General features: G+C 44.0%; 1 protein-coding gene across 2 annotated transcripts in view; it reads right to left on the bottom strand.

Moving 5' to 3' along the window:
• Positions 1–1,169: 1,169 nt before the first annotated feature.
• The window catches only part of STK39 (serine/threonine kinase 39), a 333,872-nt gene continuing 309,659 nt past the window's right edge, over positions 1,170–25,382 (bottom strand). For both annotated transcript variants that reach the window (XM_089328246.1, XM_051848534.3), the window contains exons 17-18: positions 12,875–12,939; positions 1,170–2,698 (exon numbers count right to left, since the gene is read on the bottom strand). In XM_089328246.1, coding sequence (XP_089184372.1) covers positions 2,624–2,698; positions 12,875–12,939 — 140 coding nt within the window. In that variant the 3' untranslated portion in view covers positions 1,170–2,623. The remainder of the gene's footprint in view (positions 2,699–12,874; positions 12,940–25,382) is intronic.

The raw sequence follows: 25,382 nt of genomic DNA, 5'->3' as shown, positions 1-25,382 counted from the left end.
AGCCAGGAGCCAGGATCTTCTTCCAGGTCTCCTACACTGGTGCAGGGGCCCAAGGACTTGAGCCATCTTCTACTGCTTTCCCAGGCCATAGCAGAGAGCTGGATCAGAAGTGGAGCAGCCAGGACTCGAACCAGCGCCCATGTGTGATGCCAGCACTGCAGGTGGCAGCTCCACCCGCTGCAACACAGCACCGGCCCCATCATGTTGTTTTGATAACTGCAGGTTTGTAATCTAATTTGAGATCAGGAGTATGATGCCTCAAAGCTTGTTCTTGCTCAAAATTGTATTAACTGTTCAAGATCTTTTGTAGTTCTATACAAGTTTTAGGTTGATTTTTTTCTATTTCTGTGAAAACTGCAATTTTGATAGGGCTTACGTTGAATCTATAGATTGCTTATGTAGTTGCGTAGTAAGGTAGTATGGTGGGAATACTACTCCATCCAAATTTTGTGTATTCCTCTTAACAATTATGTGGGGCCCTGATGGTGAATTTTTGTGAATATTAACTTTACATTCATCTTATAAACCGATTCTTATTGTCTCTTAATATTAATTTATATACCTTAAAATCATTTTTTTTCTGCAAGTTGCCTCAAATGCTATTAGGAATGGGAATAAGAGTGGAAATTGAATACATACTAAATGATATTTATTATCATGTTGCAAAGTTCTCAAATTATTCATGTGTATTTTGCTTTCTAAGTAGAACATCAGGGGCTTTGTCTTACCAATAAAACAAACAAACAAAAAACGAAGCTCACAAGTTGTGCAGAGGAGTTTGAAGAATGTGCTCTGTCAGGTAAACAAGGACATGGGGTTCAGCTCTGCAAGGGGCTCTGCAGAGGGCCCCGGACACCAGCCTCTCTGAGCTGAGCGCCCACAGCCTTAAAATGAACGGAGCAGTGGAAAGAAGCATTCCTCCTTGATCTCTGGCAGCCCTGTGGTTTTAACTCAATCTGTCGTCACAGGGTGGGTCGTTTGCCTTCCTTCTCCTGTCAAGCCAATTCAAGGCACTCGTTGGACTTGATTCTCTGATTGGAGGGATGCCCTATTCTTCTTCTAGGGCACTTTTCAATCGGGAGTTCTCTTGTGGAAAGTGCTTTGTGAAAGTGCCAAGTATTATTGCAACAATGCAGACGATACCTAAGGGGGGAATGAAACACTAGCACTGTTTCCTTGTGCAATACACTTTTATTGTCCTTTTACCTTCGCAGTCATCTTTGAGTCATCTTTGTGTAAACAACAGAATGGAATGGAATTACATTAAATTGTATGCAAATGGCTCTAGAACACCTTAACAGTTATGACAAGGCAATTATAAATAACTTTTTTCCTTAGTAATATATATTTGCTTTTTAAAGTACATTAAAGAGCTGCCGTATCTAGGGTTAGCCAGGAAAGAGCAATGGTACCGTCCCGGGAGCCCACCTCCCTGAAAGCTTAGATTCCAACTTTGAAAATCCTAAGGGTAACACAGTCAAGCAGAAGGCTCCTTGGGTTGAAAGTATTTTATTCTTGAAACTGAACAACATTTCACCTTTTAGTCATTGCACAAAACCCTTTCCGTTACTTTCACTCCACCTGGATATTCTGCAGAATTTCAAGTAAAACTCAGATTCTGATATTTTCAAGTTTATCACCTTTAGAATAACAAATCCTATCGCTTAAGGAGAGCCAAATCAGAGGTGGGTATATAGTTAGCAATCTAACAGAATGGCAACATTTTATATAGCGTCCTACACAGTTCCAATAAAGCGAACCTTACATATGCCACCTTATGTAGAGGAAGTTTTAGATCTGAGACTATTTCAAAGTAAAGCAGCCTCAGGCACATTCTTTAACATGAAAGTTTGCAAGGCACCTCCCTCTCCCAAGAGACAATCAGAATTGTGGATTGGTGTTTTAGGTAAACAAACCAAAGAGAAATAAGCATCCAAGTTCTTAATTCAGTCATTTCAAAAATTAGAAGTTACAAATACTCCAAAGATAGACCTGAAACTTTTTGTTTAAATAACAAGAGATTAACTGCAAGAAGCATATAATCAAAACTTTGTTTTCCTTATAGCTAAGGTGTGTAATGCATAAATATATGAAAAATAAAATTCACAGTCAGTTTTAAAACTAGAATTCAAGTTTGGCTAATAAATCTTAATTTTATAAGTATATTAATTTCTAAATACAACATAAAAGAGGCAGTACTGTCAGATGTACAATTAAGGTATTATAACAGAACTTAACAACAATGAAAGAATAGGCTTCTGATAGAAAACTCCATTTGTCACCAATAAATAGGACCACCTGAGTGTATTCAGATTCTTTTCACTTAAGGGATATCCGAATTGATTGCTGAGAACGGTTTGTTTAATAGCTTTTGAAAAAAATCAGCAACAATCGTGCAGCTGTGGCATTTGCTTGTTCTCATACTGTGGATTGCTAGAGAATAAAGCAGAACTCAAGAGTGTTGGAGGTTTGAAAAAAACTTATTTTATCCCATGTCGTCGAAGCCAGCCTCTTCACAATCTTCTGATTTTGCCGGGGACTGGGGGTGAGGGGTGGGAGGGAGTGGACAGGGAGAGGTGGGGTTGGGGGCATGACAGATCAGGGTGACGGCAAAGGACAAACATCAGCTCACGCTCAACTGAGCAAAGCCGATCAGCTTCACTTCATCAGGAATCTCCGACCCGTCACAGCCGGAAGCCTGGAAAGGGAAAGAGAAGGCTTCAGTGCTGGGTTCTCACTGCTCTATGGTTAAAGTCTTGCTGTGTAATGGCACATCCAGGCAGAGGCACAGCCTGCACGAGACCATGGATGGTCTTCCTCCTGAAGAGACGTCAAGACTCACACACCAGAATGACTGCTCGCCGCCCAGTGACGTCAGAGCACACAGGCCAGGGTGGGAAGGGATTTGTTTCCCATTCAAAACACACCACATCCCCGGCTGGCAGCTCTGGGGCTACTCAGGAAACCTAGGACTTCCAAGAAAGCACAAAAATATTTTTCAACCACTCAATAAACTTATTTCAAATGCACTTTCTAATTAGATCTTGTTAGTACTAATTTTAAAAGGAATATTGTGAAAACTAGCAGAACCGACCTAATAGGTCACCCAGGGGTAATTTACTTTTTACCAACAACATCTCTGTAAAACTGGGAAGAAAATCAAAACAAACAAAGCATCGGTGGTTAGCCTGTACCGGGATGGCTCACTTTAGACAGCTGCTACTTACATGCCAGCGAGTAAGTTTTACAAGGAAAGGGAATACAACAGAATTCTTTCCCATAACAAAAATTTGGTTGTAACATTTTCGGACATATTAATTGCCTCAAATTGGCCAAAATTATAGTGTGACAAAACTTCATTATTTTCTGTACTTCAGAATTAGAAGGGGGTTTGGCACAGAGGTTGAGCTGCTGCTTGGGATACCTGAATTCCATGGGAAAGTGCCTGGATTCCAGTCCCGGCTCCACTGCAGCTTCCTCTAACGTGGGAGGTGGCAGGTGATGGCTTGTACTCACAGGAGAGACCTGGATGGATTTCCTGGTTCTGGGCTTCTGCCTGGCCCAAGCCTGGCTGAAGAACCCATTTGGGGAGTGAGCCAGTGGACGGAAGATCTGCCTTTCTCTGGTTTTCCAATACATTTAGAAAACGTTTAACGTTTTTTTTTTTTTTTTTTTTTTTTTTTTAAACCAGAAGGAACTAGAAGTAAGAAGCCATTGCCCCTCAGACTGCTCTATGGTCCTAATCCATTCTTATTTTCTGTGTTACCTGGACCCTTTCTTCCTCCCTCTTCCTTGTGCGCATTTGCACACACACACACACACACACAAAGCACCCACATGGCCATTTACACTCTTTATCCTGTAGCGTGTATTTCTCAGAGTTGGACTTTTTGTATGTACCATAAATGGGGCAAAAAGGTTTGATGAATGACTGGGAATGCACAATTAATTACCAAAGGACCATACAAACCTTTACTGGATCTAATTCCTGCTAAATTTTATTGTCAAAACAATCAGTTCCCCATGGAAAATGATCTTTTCCAATTATCACAATTAACTTGCTTAGCACTGCTTGTATTTACAATGTTCAAAAAAGAGTATATAAAACCAGCTTTGTCAGCTCCAACATTTTCCATTAAATAGGCAACTGGAACATTACCTTGAATATTTTAAAAATAATTGTCTTTTAAAGAAAGTTCAGTGTAAGCAGCTATGTTTATATAAGAGTCATTAGCCTACAGGGTAGGGACATTTGTCAGCATTTAAAGAAAAGAATTTACTTTCAGCCTGTGTAATGGTTATTTCTAGTGTCACTCAGCAGATAAGATGTTCCTCACAATTCTTGCTGTTTGTGTTGCCGGGGGCACTTCGAGCAGAGATGCTCCCTCCTTATCACTTTGAACAAAGTGGCCCAGGCACAGAAGGCTTTTCAGCTGCGATGTCTTCCAGTGGTGTTTATCACTTGATGGCCTAATATTCATCTCCCTTACAATTATCGTGGTTTCCTTATCTACCTCCCTAAGTCTCCCCTCCTCTCCTGTGTAGCTCCTGCTAACAGCACCATGTACTCCGCCCAAGGCGTGGTGGCAGAGACCTTGGATGAGGAACATCCAAGGACAAGCCACTGCTGCTCATGGTGCCAGAAAGGCCCGAGCAGCATACTTCCGGGCTGCATCTCAAAGTTGGCAAGGGAGTACCAGGAAGCTACAATGACTGGAAATGAAAGCAACACACCCTACAAAGATACACTGACCAGAGACATATGAAATCCCTTCTTACGAAGAGTAATGGAAATGAGAATTTACAATGAGAACAGTGACTGGACCACTGGTTATTTTGGATACAATGTACAGGGAGTCTTTCAGGGTCCTTGGCCGCCCACCATTCCTGGAGCCTACTGCAGTTCTGCTACCCAGGCTGTTTGGCTCTGTTTGCTTCAAGGCACCCGGCCTTCCCTCCTCCACTACCTCCTAACCTGACTCTGGGCCTCTCTCAGCCTGCACTGAAGAAATCTGACTGATTTCTTCGGTGACTCAAAAATCCAGAGGAAAGGAACTCAAGACCCTTTGAAGTAGCAGTGGTCAAATTTTTGGGTCTCATGAGCCTCTGAAATTCTTATATTTACTATACTGCCTTAGAAATTGAAACTAAGAAGTTAAAAAATTTCAAACATTATTTTAATAATGCCAAAATAATAAATAAATTTGAAAAAATAAAACATGTTTTATGTAGATTATAGCTATTGAACTGTTTTAAAAAACTACAGAGGCCAGTGCTTTGGCGTAGCAGGTAAAGCCACCGCCTGCAGTGCCGGTATCCCGTATGGACATGGGTTCGAGTCCCGGCTGCTCCAGTTCTGATCCAGCTCTCTGCTGTGGCCTGGGAAAGCAATGGAAGATGGCCCAACTCTTTGGGCCCCTGCACCCACATGGGAGACCTGGAAGAAGCTCCTGGCTTCAGATTGATGCTGTTCCGGCAGTTGCAGCCAATTGGGGAGTGAAGCAGCAGATGAAAGATCTCCCTCTCCCTCTCTGCCACACCTTCTCTCTCTGTGTAACTCTTTCAAATAAAATAAATAAATCTTTAAAAAAAATTAAAACGGAGGAGCTGGTGTCCTGGCATAGTGGGTTAGGCTGCTGCTTGTAATGCTGCCAAGCCATACTGGAACACAGGTTTGAATCCTGGCTGTTCCACCTCCAACCAAGCTTCCTGCTCATGTGCCTTTGGAAAGCAGAAGATGGCCCAAGTGCTTGGGACCCGGCAATCTATGTGTAAGTCCAGGACGGAGTTCCTCGCTCTGGCTTTGGCTTGGTCCAGATTTGGCTGTTGTAGCAATTTGAGGAGTGAACCAAAATATGGAAGATCTTTCTCTTTCTGTCTGTCTCTCCCTCTCTTTGTCTCTTCCTCTCTCTCTGTCTCTTTGCCTTTCAAATAAATAAATATTTAAAAAAATAAAACGGGTTAAAAATACTTATTTACCAACTCCTTAAGCCTAACAACAATAAACTCATTATATGCTAAAACAGTCTTCATGAAAAATAACCACAGCTCTTGTGCCCACCCCCCCCCCAAAAGACAGAAAAGACTAATAGGGGTGGCACTGCTTTATATTTTTGCAAACCTCTTTAATGTCAATATACTGCTTTATGTTGTTTTCCTTGAAGTACATGAAAAAATGCAGCCTCATGCAAATGTGTGGCTGGAAAAGGAAAGGGTACTTAAATAGTCTTTGCAGAAAGTTGTGGATTTCCTTTGTTACCAAAACATGCCCGAGTGAGAGTTCTTTAAGATTTATTTTATTTATTTGAAAGGCAGAGTTACACAGAGAGAGTTTCTTAAAGGCTACTTGCATTGTGGAATTTGAAACTGTAACACTGAACTTTTCACACTCAAAGGGTATGAAACACAGTGGTCTTTCTTATACTTTGAATGGATCTTTTACCCATGCATCATCTTTAAGCATCAGTAAGCTAAGCAGATCTTCTAAATGTTATTATTTCAGTAGACGATATATGCATTTCATTATACAATGTCAACCAGTCATCTTGATGTTACTCGTCACCAATGAGAAGAAACTTTAAGTTCCGGGGGACTGTCAGGCTCACACTGGCACTCACAGCTTTTCTAAAATCCTATTTATTATTGACAACAAATACTGTCATTGTTTTCCCTTACATGCAAGCCTTATTTTGTTCATTAAAAAAAAATCTGCCAAATACCTACTTCTTTACCATCTCAATTTATCAGTTCTCACTAAAAGTGGTGTTTCTGGAGCTGGCAGTGGGTTAAGCCGCTGCCTGTGATGCTGGCATCCCATGTATGGACACTGGTTCGAGTCCTGGCTACTCCACTTCTGACCCAGTTCCCTTCTAATGGCCTGAGAAAAGCAGTGGAAGCTGGCCTAAGTGTTTAGGCCCAGGCTCTCCATGCGGGAGACACAGCTGAAGTCCTGGCTCCTGGCTTTGTCCTGGCCCAGTGTTGGCTACTGGGGCCATCTGGGAAGTGAGCCAGCAGACGGAAGATCTCTCTCTCTCCCTCTCTCTCTTGTAACTCTTTCAAAATAAATAAATAAAACCTTAATATATCTTTAAAAAAAAAAACCAAACATTAAGACAAAATAAAAGCGGTATTTCCTGGGAAAAAAAAGGCCCCCAAAAATGGCTAGTCACGCTTATGACAGAGCAATTCTTTTGAGGGCTTTCCCTGGATACTGCCATTTTACTTCCGTACAGCGAATAAGTGATTCCCATTTCATCACACAGAATATTAAACTTAAATGGCCTCATGTGGAGATTTACTAAAATCAGTAATGTTTCCTGCCACATTAGGAAAAATATTAAGGAAAACCAGCTTTACTTTTTTTACGCTGGGTGAGTGAGTGAGTGTGTGATGGCTCAGGGGAATTTGACGACTACTAGCAGAATTCTATGTCATTGCTTTGTGCCGACATCAGTTTTACTCACCATGGCTTTCACACACATTAAAAAAGATGAGCTGTATCTCAGCATTATGATGAAGAACTTTTGACATCCAGGATCCCCTACAAGGGGTCCTCAGCAGTTCAGGATCCACGCTTTGTAAACTAAGCTCCAAAATGAAGGATCTCAGAACACGACACCCCAAAACCTGCCTCTCTGGCATGCTGACTGATTTGAGCTAAAAATCCTTAAAAAACAAACAAAAATAGCAGGTACAGGACATGCACCTTCCTGAAAGTAGAAAACTCCCAGGGAGAAAGCATCCTTATGGCACCTGGGAGGAGGATGTCCTTATCAGCAGACGTGGGGAAGATGTGGGGAAGAGACATTTGTGCATAGAAAGCTCATCAAATTAATCTTGCCCTGTCACAGTTCCACGATTTATTATTCTCTGTCCAATCAATATGTAAGTGTTCAGGGCCGAAGTTGCGGTGTGGTGGGTAAAGCCACCACCTGCGGTGCTGGTTCAACGCCTAGCTGCTCCACTCACTTCTGATCCAGCTCCCTGTTAATGTGCCTGGGAAAAAAGCAGAAGATGGCCCAAGTGCATGGGGCCCTGCCACCCATGTGGGAAACCTGGATGAAGCTCCTGGCTCCTGAGTTTGGCCTGGCCCAGCCCCCAGCCATTGCAACCATCTGGGAAGTAAACCAGCAGGTGGAAAAATGATCTCTAACTCTTAATAAATAAATAAATCTTAAATAAAAAGTGAGTGTTCAACTCTAACAGGGATTTTTGAGATTAAATTTCTTTATGAGGGCTCCTATTTATAGAAAACGTATTAAACGCATTTGATTGCTTTTTTGATCACACTGTTTTTTGTTTCTTCCTCTTTGAGCTCCTCAGGTAGTTCCAAGGCGCTACCCCTGTGCTTCCCAAAGTGGGAAGCTCCAAATTCCTTCAGGGTATGATTCTCAAATACCAGCCTGCATGGGACTCACCGCAGGACCTGTCAGGACACACAAGGTCCGGACTCCCTGGCCTTGGATGAAGCCCTGACATTTACCTTCTCATCAAGTTTCTGGTCTCCAGGTGAAGCAAACAGCTCATGTGGGCCCACACGTGGAAATGCACAGGCTGCTGCCAGGAAGGACCTCTTCCTTCCCTTAGGGCTGCTGCCTTGTCGTGCTCCCCCTTCAGGAGAGGGGACGCGAACACGCTGAGGTAGTGTTTGCCGCTTCTGTCTCCACATCACCTGCACTTTGGCCAATGCTGCCCTCGCCATGCAGGCTCCATCTGTGTCTCAGCTGAGCGCCTCTCTATAAACAAGACCCTTGAGGCATCAGCTGCCAGAATGCCTGTGAAATCCGCACATGGTGTTATTAAACTCCAGTAACTAAAAATCTATAGAGCTCATGTAAATGTGTTACGATTGGATGTTAATTACGTGCACTTACAATTTGTATTCTACCTTCAGGGGCAAGTTAAATGTATCTTATTTCATATTTTTACTAATGCCCCTCCAGTAATTCTAAGTGGGAAGCAGCAGCACTCGCCTACTGCAAGGCAGCAAATTTAAAAATGACTTAAAATGGCTTATAAAGGCCTGTCTCAAGGTTTACAACAACAGCACTGACAGAGTATTGATATATCAAAGGCAAAACGCATAATGCTTAAGCTGAAATATCCTTCACCCTCCATATCTGAACTACTTTGTTAAAAGGGAAGCAAAATCACAGGGCCAGTGTGGTGCTGTAGTGGGTAAAGCTGCCACCTGCAGCACCAGCACCCCATATGGCATTGGTTCGAGTCCCAGCTGCTCCACTCTCCACCCAGCTCCCCATTAATGTGCCTGGGCAAGCAGTGGAGGACGGCCCCAGTGCTTGGGCCCCTGCACCTATGTGGGAGATCCAGAAGAAGCTCCTGGCTTCGGACTGGATCAGCTCTGGTGGTTGCAGCCATTTGGGGAGTGAACCGGTGGATAGAAGATATCTATCTCTTCCTCTTTCTTTCTCTAATTTTTCCTTCCAAATTAATCAATCAATCTTTTAAAAAAGGGTGAGGGAAGAAAGCATAATCTGATCTCCCTGTTCCTGGAAATCACTCTTAATACCTAGCTGTCAAATAAAACCAAAGATCTCATTGGACAAAGAAAAACATAGATGTGCTTCTTGATAAAGCCAACTTCCTGGCTCTGTGGGGGCACTGTTTTTCTTATACCAGCAGAGGCATGAGATAAAGACTGACGCTTTTTCACACGTGAGCCCAGTATTCCTCATAGTGGTGGGAGGTGTGGGGTGAAGGGAGAGGAAAGAGATTAGGGAATGGTCCATTCACAAGTGGGATGCTTCTGGTCTAAGCACGGGGATCACCAAGCAATGCTTGCAAAATTCCCAAAGCCCAGGCTGTACCGAGGGCAGTCAAGCCTGGATACCTGCCGTGGGACCCAGGCGTCATGTTTTTAAGACGCCCCATGGCCTCAAGAGTGAGGGCAGTGTGTGGGGCGAGGTAAAGAAGCTCGGAATGGGGGGGAGGAGCCTGGAATGCAGGGGCTGCCACTCTTCAGTTTCCAGGCCCCTCACAGTCTCCCTTTGGAAAGCAATGAAACCTCTGAGATTAAAATCCTGATAAACAGCCAGCTATAAAAGGCCAGCTCAGCAGCAGCTTATGAGGACAAACCACTGCTGAAAGGCTTTGATCTTTTTATTCTTCAGTAAAATCACCAAATTGACAAAAGGCGGCAAATGCACTTGAATCTTTATGGCTTTATGAGGATGTTAGTGTCCTACAGAAGATGCAGCCACGAATCAGTTCAAATTTAGCTCCGTCAAGTGGATCTCAAAGTGGCTGGCAGCTGTTAACAAAAAAACTCTCCCAGTTTTAGCCACGGATGAATGGAAAGTTAGGGAACAGAAATAGCTGGTCACTCCGGGGGCTTGCTTTTAGTTAGCGTCTGTATCTTTTGGGGGAGGGGAGAAAGCCGCCAGACTCCATTTACAGAGAACACCACACCACTGCTGTTCTGTCCAGCTGTAATGGGAAGACAACATGTATGGACTTGCTTCCCGGACTCTCCTGTGCCAGACAAGCCAATATTATTCCACCTGCTTAAGGTGCAAAGGAGATTCAGTCTCAGCCAACGAAAACGTATCCAGTCACCCAGAAGGATGAGCCCACGAAGGGACAGAAAAACTGTGGGCTGCAGGGGCTGCCCATTGGAAGGAGGCAGATGCTGACAGACAGCTCTGAGGTCAGAGTTCAAGTTACAGTTTCCACTGTGTGATCTTGGGCAGGTTAACCCCACAGAGCCTTGGGATCCCAGGATGTAAAAGAGACCTGAGAGGGCCGGTGCTGTGGCTCACTTGGCTAATCCTCCACCTGCGGCGCCGGCACCCTGGGTTCTAGTCCCGGTGTGGGTGCCGGATTCTGTCCCAGTTACCCCTCTTCCAATTCAGCTCTCTGCTGTTGCCCCGGGAAGGCAGTGGAGGATGGCCCAGGTCCTTGGGCCCTACACCCGTATGGGAGACCAGGAGGAAGCACTTGGCTCCTGGCTTCGGATCAGTGCAGCACGCCGGCCGCAACACACCAGCCATAGCGGCCACGTGGGGGGTGAACCAATGGAAAAAGAAAGATCTTTCTCTCTAATTCTGCCTGTCAAAATAAATAAATAAATAAATAATTAAACAAAAAGAGAGAGAGAGACCTGAGAGGAGGGAGGAAATAAAGCCCTCGATCTAGCGGGAGGTCTGACAAGGGAGGGCTCTGTTAGCCATACTCAGGGGTGTGGCTTCAGAGGAGGCAGTGGAGAGCACTACAGTCCGTGGAGTATTCTGGAACTGCAGGAGGATTACTGTACAGGGTGGTAAACAGAGCTGGACACAGGCAAATTGTTGGCAGAAAGTTTCTGGAGATGAGAAGATTCTATCGGGGTTCGAGAAATGCTGATGAACAAGATGGAATCAAGAGAGACTCCATGAAGCACAAAAACTGCTCGGAGTAGGAGATGAGGGAGAACTCAGTGTTCACCTAGAGATAATGCAGCTGTTGTTTCTTCACAAAACCCCCAGGGGTGGCAAAGGGCCAGGGTTACTCCTCCAGTTTTATAAGAAAGCAAATTTAGAGGCAACGGGAATAAGCCAGCACTAAATTCTTACACTCTTATCTCTGTTTACATATTCAACATTAGCAAAGTGTTCTGGAGATGGTATTAAAAAATGAATAGAGGGATATTTATATCTGCTTGAAAGGTGAAACGAGGTGCCATTTTCTCATCAGTCTACTTTCATATAAATGAAATGTTTACAAAAACTGTAGGTCAGTTAGAAACAGAACAGAGATGACAGGGGAGTCCCAGACCTAAAGATAAATTTGGCAATTTGTTAATCCAGCACTGCATGTCTAAGAAAATGTCCTTTTCTTATCAACACAAACATTGTTTTTCCAGATGCATTCTTTCTGTGAAAATCTTCATGCTTTTCTTTTGCCACATAGGCTAGCTATCTGAAATTACACAAGAGAACCCGGAAAGTTCATTAGCACTGGACTCACATTTCCTGTAACTAATCATTTAGCATTTTTGGCAACATATATTTTCCATTTAATTTTCACAAGAAATTAAAACAGGCAGATCGTCAATATATGTTGTACACAGCAAAACACTGGTCATCTATATCTTAAATTGCCTGTGGCATTCTGACTGGCCCTCAGTAAGATTAATTTATAATTTTTAAAATCAGCTTCTTTCTAGGCCTTAGTATACTGTTTGCTAAAACTTCCAGGAAGACAGCCACTGTTGATGCTCTGTAAGTCTCTCCATCTCCAGGCATGACCAGCATCTCTTGACTTCACAATGACCCCAGAATGCCCAGCAATCCGTATCTCTGCGCCGAGGCTTAAACAGCTACTAGTGCAGTAAAATGACCAGGCTATGCCTTCTCTACAAAGATCTGTCCCTGTGATATGAAACGTCGAGGTGGAATGTTGTCTTTATTCCTTAGCCTGCGGTGAGCTGTTCTACAATGGCTCCCCATTACCTAACCCATGTCTATAGCAATCAACCTCCGTTTAAAAAAGTTAGAACCACTTGGCTTTCACCTCAAGGAAACTCTACTGTGGGTGTTGCTTTAAATTCAGCTGAATTCTGTCTATGTGGTTAGGTTTCCATACAGACTGGAAGCAAAATGGGACATAGAGGCTTCAAGATCCCCAAATGGCCACTCTTCATCAAAGCTATGATGGCGGAAGAACAACACAGTGCTTTCAGAACAGGAAATTTCCAGTTATAAACAGAAAATGTTCCCAAATAGTGCAGAGGCAAATGATGAACACAAAAACTGATCCCCAAAGAAAACAACAACAGCAACAACAAAATTACAGAGCAGGCGATTACACTGTATTATTATTCCTTGCTGGCAGAGTATGGCAAAATATTACCTTCTTTCCATAACTTTCCACTTACCAACTTAAATGTCAATGTTTTTAAAGCTTTGGGATCATCTACAATCTTCTGTAAGTTAGCAGCCACTGTTAAAATACAAACATGGAGAAAACGTGTACAGATTATTTCCAATAACACTGGGTTTTCACATCAATGATTCAGAAAATCTGACTAATGATGCAATAAGCTGCAAAATCATTTCTTTCACAGATATTACAAAGTCCATATAAATGACCAAATTACTCTCACACAGATATTTTCTACTACAATTCTATCATTTCAGCAATCTTGTATCTATGTGAATCTGAATTAATCACTATATATCAACCCCACAATTCATATAATAAAATCCGAAATTACTTTCTGACAGAAAGTAGAAATGACAGATGACCCCAGAGTTTTTCCCTTTTGGTTTTTCTAAATGTTCATTCTGAAAAAAATTTATTAGCCAGGAGAGGGAGGTACAAAACAAAGAGGAGCGGTACTGCAGAAAACTTTCTCAGGAAGTAATGGGTCAGCACGTTTGAACTCCTGTCCTATAGATTTCATTCAGCTCTCTGTACCCATTTTCATCAAAACAGTAAAACCCAGAGGACAGCCTTCTACACACAGTGGGTGCTGGGATGCTCTCCGAGTGCAGGGCTCCACCAAGCCCACGACGCGCCCCCTTGAACGCTACCCGCGTCAGCTGCTCAGGGCCAGCACAAGGCTTGTGGTGGGAGCCCAGTACTGAGCACCTGTTTTCAGCACCTGCAGGACTCATCGGAGGCCTGGTACTCTTCTCCAGAGCACGGCCATGTGTCTGATCTGCTAGCTGAGAAGTCGGCTTTTCCTGATGACTACTTGACTTGGGGCATTGCTCATGATTAGAATTATCAAAAACAGCAAAAAAGGCAATGGTTATAAAATTTTACAACTCTGCTCTTCCCACATCCACATCTCAAGGATAACTACTGTGAGTCAAGTTAGGGCTACTGATTAGGGGAGAAGTCATCACTGAAGAGATCGGGGAGCAGGTCCTGTGGGTCATTTTTCTTTGCCATGAGGAAGATTATCTGCCGCTTCAGTAAGTTAGGTTTCTAAGAAGTTATCTGGGCCTGTGCTGTGGCACAGTGGGCTAAGCTTCCCATATGAGTGCCGGTTTGTGTCCCAATGCTTTACTTCCAATCCGGCTCCCTGCTAATGGCCTGGGAAAGCAGTAGAGGGCGGCCCAAGTCCTTGGGCCCCTGCGCCCACGTAGGAGACCCGGAAGAAGATCCTGACTCCTGGCTTTGGATCTGCTCTGCTGTGGCCATTGTGCCCATCTAGGGAGTGAACCAGAGGATGGAAGACCTTTATCTCTGTCTGTAACTCTACCTCTCAAATAAATGAAATCTCTCTAAAAAAAAAAAATCAATATTGAAGCATATCCTGGGTAAGCTATTCACCAAGAATGAAAAAAATACTTAAAAAATGTTACCTGAATTGTTTTTTTAAAGATTGACTTACTTATTTGGAAGACAGAATTACAGAGAGAAAGAGGGAGTGAGGGAGAATAGGAGAGAGGGAAAGAGAGAAAGTTAGTTCTGCCATCCATTGGTTTACTCCCCAGATGGCCACAACAGCTGGGAATGGGCCAGGCGGAAGCCAGGAGCCAGGAACTTCCTCCAGGTCTCCTATGTGGGTGGCAGGGTCCCAGTCACCTCGGCTATCCTCCACTGCTTTTCCCAGGCCATCAGCAGGGAGCTGAATCAGAAATGGAGCAGCCTGAACATGAACTGGCTCCCACATGGGATGCCAGTGTCGAAGGTGACAGCTTTACCTACTGAGCCGCACTGCTGGCCCCATTACCTGAATTTTTTAAAGAGAAAATTTTGAGAAAGTAGCAAACATATAAATATTTCGGGGAAAGTGTTTCAAATAAAAACTAATATGTGCAGATTTTATTTTTCTCTAAGGTTGACAGATAGCATCCTCAATACATGGATTTTCTGCAGATTAGTTTATTTCATTGAATCTCTCAGCTACAGAGGAGGAAAAACGAAAATTACATACTCAATACGGCCTACTGCTCTTTGTAAACCATAATTACTGGCATCATTTTATCTTCATTTGCTGCCTTCTCATCGATCTGCCAAGCCTCACTTTGCACCACACCCCGCCCCACTCATCCTGTTCTCTTTCTTTAGCCCAGGGAAGCAAGCACATACACTGGGTACATCCCAGGCTGCCAACCACAGAACAGTTGACACCGCCAGGCTTCTTTGGCCTTCCAGCAGTTTCCTGAGCGATTTTTGGCACTAAAATCGCCCCGTGATTCATGTAAGAAACACTGGCTCCTGCATGGAAAGCTCTGCTGTGAAATCCAGCCTGCCTGATTATGTCAGGACACTCTGACTACATGCAAATTGCAGCAACTGAACACAGTACTCATTTTCTTAAAACATAAAAGTGTCCTAATAGTTCCTCTGATTTGGGCTGATTTCACAAGTGGTCATAAAGGCTGCCTATGAATTTCATTCCTTTCATTAGAGCCTCTCTGTTAATGTGGATGATTTACTGCCTTGTTCTGGGTCATCTACTTCCAGTCTGCTCGCTCGTGTTCAGCCAAGAGCAGGGCTCTGTCCTCGAGTAATTCACAGCCGTCTCTCTCGTGGACATGCACAGGTACCAGGGCCAGCTTCCAGGGAGTGGGCTCGGCAACCTCAGACTGCAGGCGAGTCCGAGCTGCTGGCACCCTGGGAATCACGCTCCCCAGTTGTGACGCTCACACCTCTGGGATGGTAGAAATTCAAATTCTGTCTTCGGCTCAAAGCAAAAATAGCAAAACTGGCCACTTACCTGATTACTGATCCCAGCTGCCAGGCTTATTTTCAATTTAGTTGATTCTAATTTGTTGTAAAGTGCTATAAAACACCTTCATTTAACTGACATCACGTAAAATTCAGGGTGATGCTAATTTCTCTTCCAGTAGCTATGCTCATTAAAAAGATGGGTGTCACTGTTTGCTCTCCTCTCCTGACTGTGCACCTGGATTTCAAAAATAAAAACGCTCCTTACCTGGAACGTGAGCGGAGAGGGTCGGGCCGGGTGGGGCTGGTTGCTGCTTGAGACTTTCTCAAGCTCGGGCTGAGAACCTGAACCTCGTGTGTTCAGGCTCCCTGGTCTCCAAAACACAGGGGGCTCCTGAGCACTGCGTACTCAGCGGCCATCACCCCACTGCAAAATCGCTCATGGCTTCCCCAGACAAACCTTCCTCCCTTTTCCCTGGTGCACACTCGGGGCTGTCTTCTTTGCGCTCATTTCTCTTCTCCTCCCACCCGCTGTCTTTGGTCTCAGGACTGTTCTCCCTCATCTGGGCAGAGACTCACTAAGACCCAGAGGACTGCCGGCCTCTAGCCCTACCGCCAGGGCTGCATTGCGTACCTCTGTGTGAGAAATCCATTCTTTGCTATTTTGGTTTCCTGGTATCACACTTTAAGCTTGACTACCTGTCAGGCTAGATGTTTCCATTTGCTTTTTTGGAATAGAATTTGGCCCAAGGTATGGTAAGGATTATGCTTTATGAAAATGTAATAATGTCATTAACACTGCACAGCCAAGATGCTGAGGCTCAACAGCTCCCTGCTCCTACACAGAGAAGGAGATAAGATCACCCCGAGGGTAAGCCGTCAGAGGCAAGGCCATTGAGCCGACACCTCTTTGGCAAACGAAGTTGGGTGTTCTTCAGACACTGCTGTCTCTATGAATTCCTTACACTACTCAGATTCTCCACATTTTGACAGAATAGTCATCTAGTGACTATTTACAGTGTGTGTTTGCATTCTGAATAATTAGTCCAAAGATACTTTTCTCCCCAGACACCAGCTTCTTTCACAACAGTCTCCTACTGAATTGATATGTGGTGAGTTAATCCACTTAGCGTGTGCTGTTCTCAGACTAAAGCTGTAGGGGAGGGAGAAGCAATGCACACTGAGTTTGATGCATTTCCAATATTAAGAAGTTCTGGGACTGGCACTGTGGCGCAGTGGCTTAATGCCCTTGCCTGAAGTGCTGGTATTCCATATGGGCGCTGGTTTGAGACCCGGCTGCTCCACTTCCGATCCAGCTCTCTGCTATGGCCTGGGAAAGCAGTAGAGGATGGGCTTGGGCCCCTGCACCCACACAGGAGACCCGGAGGAGGCTCCTGGCTCCTAGCTTCAGATTGGCACAGCTCCGGCCACTGTGGCCAGTTGGGGAGTGACCCATCTGATGGAAGACTTCTCTCTCTCTGCCTCTCCTTCTCTCTCTGTGGAACTCCGACTTTCAAACAAATAAATAAATCTTTAAAAAAAAATAAGTTCTAAGATCAACAATTGTTACCTGCCAAGGTGATGGATTCAAAATATTGTTGTAGTTAAAGACACATCCTGAATATCTGCTCTCATTGTTTTAATTCCACAAAGGTAACATGAGATTGCAAAGAAAGGGATAAATCCAAGCTCTATGTAAGAAGAAAGGAGATGATGGGAGGGTGGATTTCTCATGGATGCCCCATAACATTGATGCAAAAGAATGGCTAATTAAAGATTCAGCTGAGGCAAAATAAGAGAGGCCCTCCATGACTTTCCCTAAATCCATAGGCTCTTACCTCCATGAGATGCACTGTAGCACAGGGTGCAGCAGGGAATGAGAACCGGAATTCTTAAGCCAGAATTCATGGGTTCAGATTCCGCTTCCTGTTGGCTAGAGCTCTGTGACTACTGCCTTGCCTGTGTAGGCGGCAAGTTTTCCTGAGCCCTTCTGTGCCTGACTACGTGCAGGAAACGTGCCTTTCAATGGTGCCGAACTGACTGTGCTAAGGCTTGAGTTAATACACATAAAGTGCTTCGAATAGTGCTCACTAGACAGTAAGTGATTAATAACCATTGGCTTATGGTCTCTGCCCTGGATGAGCACATGATCTCAAATGATATCCTTGCCTTCAGTCTTCACTTCTCAGAGCTCCTTAGGTAATGTTGTTTAACTGTTCCCATCAACTGCTGACAAAATCCAAAGTTTTAATATGGCCTGGCCTCAATCTACCTCATCCATGTATTTCTTGCCACTTCCTATTCTAAATCTTCCCAGCAGGGACTCTATACATCTGTGTTCCCCTAGAAGCTTACAGTGCTCTTAGCCTTGTGTGCTAGAACGATCTGGTACAAGTCTGATTGCCCCACCAGGTTCAGACCCTTTGAAAACCCAGGAAAAAAAAGGCATCCATTGCTGTAAAGGGCGTGTTTGTGAAATGAGTCCACATTTACAGAAATTGATAATGTCCCACAACCACCACTCTCCTCCCTTAGTGGGGCCCTGGGAATCTCACTTCTAGATTCCTAAAAGTTCCCTGTCTCCCTGCTTCCTCCCTCATCCTCTGATAGCCTGGCTTCAACCAGTAGTGGGGTGCAGATCATGTCACTCTTCTACTCTGAACTCCCTGAAGGCCTTTTCAACTCAGAGTAAGAATCATGGTCTCTGCAATGCCTACAGAAGACCCTGCCTGCTCAAGTCCCCGCTCCACCTCTGACCTCACCATTCTCTCACCTCTCCCTCCCTGCTCAAGCCACGGCAGCTTTGGTGCTGACCCTGGAGCACTCAGAGCTGAGTGCCTTCTGGCCTGCCATTCTCTCTGTAGGAAGTGCTCCTCCCCATCACTGCCTCCCTTTCTTCTATTTTCTGCTCTAATGTCCATGGCCACTCTATTAACAGTCCCTGCTCCACTACTGCCTTCACCGTCCATGCCTTTACCCAGAATTGTTTTTTTCCATAGCATTTATCATCACCTGACAGGCTTTATACTTCAGAATTATTTTTGGATGTGGCCCTACACATACTGTCATATACCCAGCCCTAAGCACCAAAGAGCCAGGAACTTTATGTGCCTCATTCATGGTCACAGTTCCCGTGCCTGGCATCAAGGGAGTGTCCAAGTATTGAATGCATGCATGAAAATGAAAAAAATGCATCTCTGAGACACCAACATCGAGCTCAACTTGTGGTACACAACAGTCTGTACATCTACTACAGGCCCTCTTCCCAGAAACATGCAAAAAAAGTTTATGCACAATTTAGAGGGTTCCAAGACACTAAAAACTCAAGGTTAAGAGCCTCAGATAAAAATAATTATTCATACTTTAGGAGAATCTCTGTCAGCTAATCAATTATTCCCATTTGTTTTCTCAAAGCAAATAAATTAACTCTTGGCTCCTCTCAAAAGAACACTGGGTAACACATCCTAGGCAACCACAGTTTTCAAGAAAGGTAATTTTTCATTCAGTATTTTTCAGAGATGAGAGTCTAGGTCACCTCCAAGTAAACTACTGAACCTAGACAAAGGGAATCCATAATGGACGGTGGACTGTGGAGACGATGAGGTGCAGCAGTGGGGACTATACTCCACTCCTCTACCCTTCTTAAAACTGTCCCCCAGGAGAAAAGAAAAACCAATCCTGGGAGAACTGCTCCCAGGTAGACAGAAGAGTGCAAGTGTAGTGTAGTGGACCCTGTGGAGCACTGCCCAGATCCTGTGTTCAAGAATGAGGCAACTGTTCTCTACCTGTTGGAGTTACTGGTGGCCAATAACTCTCAGCTTAACTTACTCCTCTCTGGGACTCTTTCTTGGCCAGAGAGCCGCCTAAGCCATGGTCAGGCCCTCTTCCTAAAGGCAGCCTGTGCTGCCTGATTGGTCCTAAGAAAAGGCCCTGTGGTTTCCAGGAAGGACAACCATAAGGGTCATCTCCAAAGCTTCAAAACTCCCTTTGCTGTGGCTGAAGCATAATTTAATTCCTCCATCTCCCAAATTCTACTTCCTTTATTAGGTCACAGATAGTGATCTTGAAAGCGCTCCTCAACGGCCGGCGCCGCGGCTCACTAGGCTAATCCTCTGCCTAGCGGCGCCGGCACACCAGGTTCTAGTCCCGGTCGGGGCGCCGGATTCTGTCCCGGTTGCCCCTCTTCCAGGCCAGCTCTCTGCTGTGGCCAGGGAGTGCAGTGGAGGATGGCCCAGGTGCTTGGGCCCTGCACCCCATGGGAGACCAGGAAAAGCACCTGGCTCCTGGCTCCTGCCATCGGATCAGCGCGGTGCGCCGGCCGCAGCGCGCCGGCCGCGGCGGCCATTGGAGGGTGAACCAATGGCAAAGGAAGACCTTTCTCTCTGTTTCTCTCTCTCACTGTCCACTCTGCCTGTCAAAAAATAAAAAAAAAAAAAAGAAAAAGAAAAAGAAAACGCTCCTCAAAAAACCTACCTGCATACAAATCTACGCCTTTGTTTTTCCTGGAGAATCCTGAAACAGTGCCCATGGATGGGCATAATACAGTTATCTCAGAAGATGCTGCCCATTTTCAAACATATAGGATAGTGCAAATGACAAACGCAATACTGAAGGAATATAGGTGCATTACATGCAAGTTTTCTTTGCATTTCACTTAAAATTAAAATTCTGAATAGTGAGTAAAATCAGTAGTTAGGTGAAATTCTAGGAAGGTTACAGATACTATAAGCAAGTTGCTTGGTTGACCAAAATGTTAAACAAATAGTATTTATACTTAGGTGGATGGGATGTTTGAGAAACATAAGAAACACAGATATATAGCTGCCATTTTTCTTACGATTCAAGCAAGTTCCAGTTATTAGTGTCATCCTGGGCACACTATCAAAGTCTGAGACAGTTTGGCCTTCTGAAACTGGCTGATATGCAATCTGTCCTTTAAAATATAATCATGAAATTGACATTTCTGATCCTGAATTTCCTTTAATGTGTTTAAGGTGGAGTTTTATGAACTGGCCAACAGCACAGTAATGGAAATGTTCAATAATCATTATGTTATTATTGCTCATTTCGAAAGCAATGAAATGGCATAATCAATAAAACTGTACTCTCATTTAGCTGCTGCTGGTGATATACTAGTAAGTTGATAGTTTCATTCTTCTTAAGAATGAAGTTGAAGAAAGTGAAACAATAGAAATGAAAAACACTATGTGGACAATGGCTGATCTTTTACTGTCAGGCTTGCCAGGGATACATAACATTTATGTAAGGGGAAGCTCAGAATTAATTTATTTGCTTTGGATTCACAAAGGGGACTGTTGCTTAGGAGACATGGCTGTTGGAAAGTCCTTTATTTCCTAGAAAAAATTCTAAAGGTGTACTAACGTGGGGTTTTAAATCTTGATACTCCATGTGGAGATGTCCCTTCATAGCCCAACAATCCCCCTCCCAAATGTTTATAGCCACTCAGAGGGGAGATCTCTTGCTTGTTTTGCAATAGCTGTAGGAAGTACATAGGTACAACTGACACACCATCAACTGCAATATTTCCAGTGTACAGTTTGCTTTCAGAGGCACATATAAACAACTGTGAAGCCATCACCAAAATCAAGATAACAAATGGAGCCATCACCCTCAGCAGCTTCCAGGCTCTCCTCTAATTCCTTCTCTCGTTTCCTCCCTGTCGTGTTCTAGTCTGTTCAGGAAACCACTCATCACTTGTCTGTCATCCTAAATTAGTTTGCATTTTCTAAAATGTTATGCGAGGGGCCTCATTTAGTATGTATTCATTTTTTTTTTCTGGCTTCTCTTACACATCATAATCATTTTTAAATCTATCCTTTTTGAAATCTTTCCTTTTCACTGTGAAGTACTTATCCCTTGCATGATATATACCACAGTATATGGACACATTCGCCCCTTGGTGGGCCGGTAGGGTTGCTTGGGGTGTGCTGTTATAAACAAAGCTTTTATCAATATCCATGTTCCAGTCTTTATTTATTTTTATTTATTTATTTTTTATTTTTTTTGACAGGCAGAGTGGACAGTGAGAGAGAGAGACAGAGAGAAAGGTCTTCCTTTGCCATTGGTTCACCCTCCAATGGCCGCCGCGGCCGGCGCGCTGCGGCCGGCGCACCGCGCTGATCCGATGGCAGGAGCCAGGAGCCAGGTGCTTTTCCTGGTCTCCCATGGGGTGCAGGGCCCAAGCACCTGGGCCATCCTCCACTGCACTCCCTGGCCACAGCAGAGGGCTGGCCTGGAAGAGGGGCAACCGGGACAGAATCCGGCGCCCCGACCGGGACTAGAACCCGGTGTGCCGGCGCCGCTAGGCGGAGGATTAGCCTAATGAGCCGCGGCGCCGGCCTGTTCCAGTCTTTATACAGACACGTGTTTTCTTTTCACTTGGGCAGGTACCTAGGAGTGGAATGGCTAGATCCCATAATGCATACTATATTCAGCTTTTAATTAAAGCACCAAAATATTCTCTGGGTGACTGTATTATTTGTACATTCTGACCAGCAGTACATGATCACTGCAGTTTCTTATGCACTTGCTAACAATTACTGAGGCTAGTTTTTAATTCTAGCTATTCTAATAAATGTGTAGTGGTACCTCATGATAGCTACTTTTAAATTCATGATTTCTATATTTTTAGAAATTTATTTATTTTTATTTATTCAAAAAGCTGAGTGACAGAGGAGGGAGGAAAGGAGAGAGGGAGAGATCTTCTATCTGCTGGTATATTCCTCAAATGTCAGCAACAGCCAGAGCTGGGCCAGCCAAGCTAGGAGGCTGGAGCTCCATTATGGCCTGGATCTCCTATGCAGGTGGCAGTGATCCAAGTTCTACAGTCATTACCGGCTATTTCCCATGGTGTACCTTAGCAGGAAGCTGGATAAGATGGAAGGGTGGAACTGGGTCCCAGGGATATGGAATAAGGGTATCTCAAGTAGCTCAGTCCCCTGTACAAAACCCACCCCTTCTCATTGTAGTTTTACTACATGCTGTAGTTTTACTAGATGCTGTATGTAGAGCATCTTTGCTTTCATGTGTATATCTGGTGAAGTCTTTTTAGGGCTACTTTTTGATAATATCATAAGCATTTCCATAAATGCAAGTATGGTTATGCTGGGTTATGCAGATGTTTTTCCTAAAAAGAAACAAAATCTTTGTTGAGGAACCACAGCAGATTCTTCACCCAAAATAAAAGCTGTTCAGATGCTGCCTGTCCACCTTTCTTCCAGCTTACCCAGTGAATGAAATAAAGCCATTGGACAGAGAGCACTCAAGCAGCAGCATTCACAACCTGGAAAATCTCCTAGAGCTTCCTGTATGGTCCACAAACCTCAATTCGCTTCCACAAGGGATCCCGGAGGTGTAGGTCATGAATGTGCATAGAATTACACAAAGAAAAGAAGGACATGATCACCCCATGGAAGGCAGAAGAGACACGGCACAGGAAATCCAACCAACACTGATTTCTAGATGTACAAAAGAAAGCCTTCCCAGCCCTTGGCTGTCTGCAGTAAGAAGCTCTGATTTAATTATACTAGAAGTCTAGATTCTAAGAGAAGAATCCAACACCCAGGAGCACAGACTGGGAGTAGTAACAAGAGCATGTGTATATGTGGCATGAAAGCCAACACACTCGAGGATTCCAATGACAGTCTCATAACCATTGTTCTGGGGACACATACGTGCAGCAGGTACTTCGAGTGCAACTAACAGGTCACAGTTCTCTCCAATACAGTTTGTGGTTAAGACTAGAAATAATTTGTATCTCCTTCAAAGCACGTAATTACTTAATTAAAACTGAACACACTAATAGAAGTTTACACATCTATCTTTACAACTTTCTCAAATCATACAAATTTCAGAACACTTCTAAATCCGTCAGAGGAAATATACCAAAGCAAAGTGAAAAGCAACACTTAACTTCATAGGATCAACTTCTTCTCATCATAAACTTGTATTTCACCTTGATCTGCTTTACAGAGATTTTTCAATAGTTACATATTAGTAGGACATACACAGCTTGAGATTTAACCTAGTGGCTTCTAGACTGGGAAAAGCTTTGGGAAAGTTAAAATTAATGAGACAGTACATACATTGATATGAAGAATGCTACCTGAACCAGGAGCCAGTGCAGCCAACTGAGGCAGAGCCATCTGGAAAAAGCACAAAGCCCAGAGCAAGCCAAAAGGACGGTGGGCCCAGCACTTGGCTGTGGCAGACTTCCACACAGAAGCACTTCCACGCCTGTGGCCAGCCACGTGGAGGACGACTGAGCTGGGCCTTGGCTCACAGTATGCTGTGCTGGCCCAGACAGGGACATCTACTTTATCTTCATTTCTTGGGTTATTTAGCGGATTTGTGATCTATGCCAAAGCCTTTAAAGTAAGAATCTAGCAGTGAGTGTCAGGTGCACAGCAAGACTGAATAATTCACTTCCTTAATATGCAGAAATTAAACGAATTCAGGGGTTAACTAGGACCTCATTCTACGTTAGCCTAAACTATAAGGACTTTGAAATATCATCCTGCTTATCATATGTAATATAACTCTTTGGAAAAAATACCTTCCATGTGCCTCCGACTAGTAGAAACTCAAAGTAGCCAGCTGCCAAATACCTGTTTCAGGTCCACATGAGATATGAAATATGTGCAAGGCTGTAAATCAACCATGAGGAAGTCTTCCTACTTCAAAAAAGTAAATAAAAAGCCAGCTGAACCTGCTGCACTGTCCAATGTGCTTAACAATGCAGTCGGGTGACATTGTGGCACAAGCCAAGCAGGGCTCTCACTTTGAGGAAAACAGCTTTAGATCTTTCCCCAGTGACATGCCCTGGCTCCGACTTCTCCCACCATCCTTGATGGACTGGCTCGGATCAAGTACTTTAAAAGAAAACTGGCTGCGTGTGCTACATCACATCTGAACAACGAGGTAAAATACTTAACCTTCTTTCAGAAACTGCATAATCATTGCTAGAATCAGAGGAAGAAAAGAATTACAGGAATGTGGAGTTTATAGGATACAGAAATCAAACATTTCATACGGAAACTACCTGTTCTGCTGCCATATTCAATTGAACATTTCTCCTGCATTTTAAATTTTTAAACAAATCATTGTTAATTGCTCCGAGAAAATAAGCCAGGATGGGTTTGGCAGACTTGAATGGTGAAACTTTAAGCTTCAATCTTGCCTGGTAAAATGGGACATAATTGCACTGAATAAAGGTCCCACTTTAACACACGATTAAACCTGAAAGATCTATAATTTTCTTCCCTGTTTCCCTCTCCCTTAGCCACCGCCACCACCACTACTCTTTCCTGAGGCAAGGTGACTTCCACAACTCTCTTTAAAGGGCAACAGTCACAGACTCTGCAGCCCAAAGGAGGCAGGTAGCAAGGGGCAGCTAGCTGCTTCCACTCAGGATGGGAGTGGGAGAGATATTCAATGCTGACACCCTAGCCGGAAACCTCAGGTCCCCGCTGGTGGTGCTGAGGCTCAAGGGGGCAGCCTGCAAGATGCTGAATGGTGCTGGGCCACCAGTTGGTGGAGTTACTATCAAGTTTAAAACATACAGAATATGTCCAGAAATTAAAGCCCCATGGGACACAGAGGAACATTCCTATTGTAGTTGTCCCGGTGTTTGTTGTGTGGTAAAACTATTAACTTCTTGACTAGTATATTCCTTTTTGATTTTGCACTAAACCCTTTTGACACCAATCAGCTTTTAAAGAGCACGTCTAATAAAAAGT

This window comes from Oryctolagus cuniculus, chromosome 3 (genome assembly GCF_051225735.1).
Source record: "Oryctolagus cuniculus isolate XC-2025 breed Fujian yellow rabbit chromosome 3, ASM5122573v1, whole genome shotgun sequence".
NCBI lineage: Eukaryota > Metazoa > Chordata > Mammalia > Lagomorpha > Leporidae > Oryctolagus > Oryctolagus cuniculus.
Note: the sequence above shows the minus strand (reverse complement) of the source record. Positions and strands in the feature narration are given on the sequence as shown.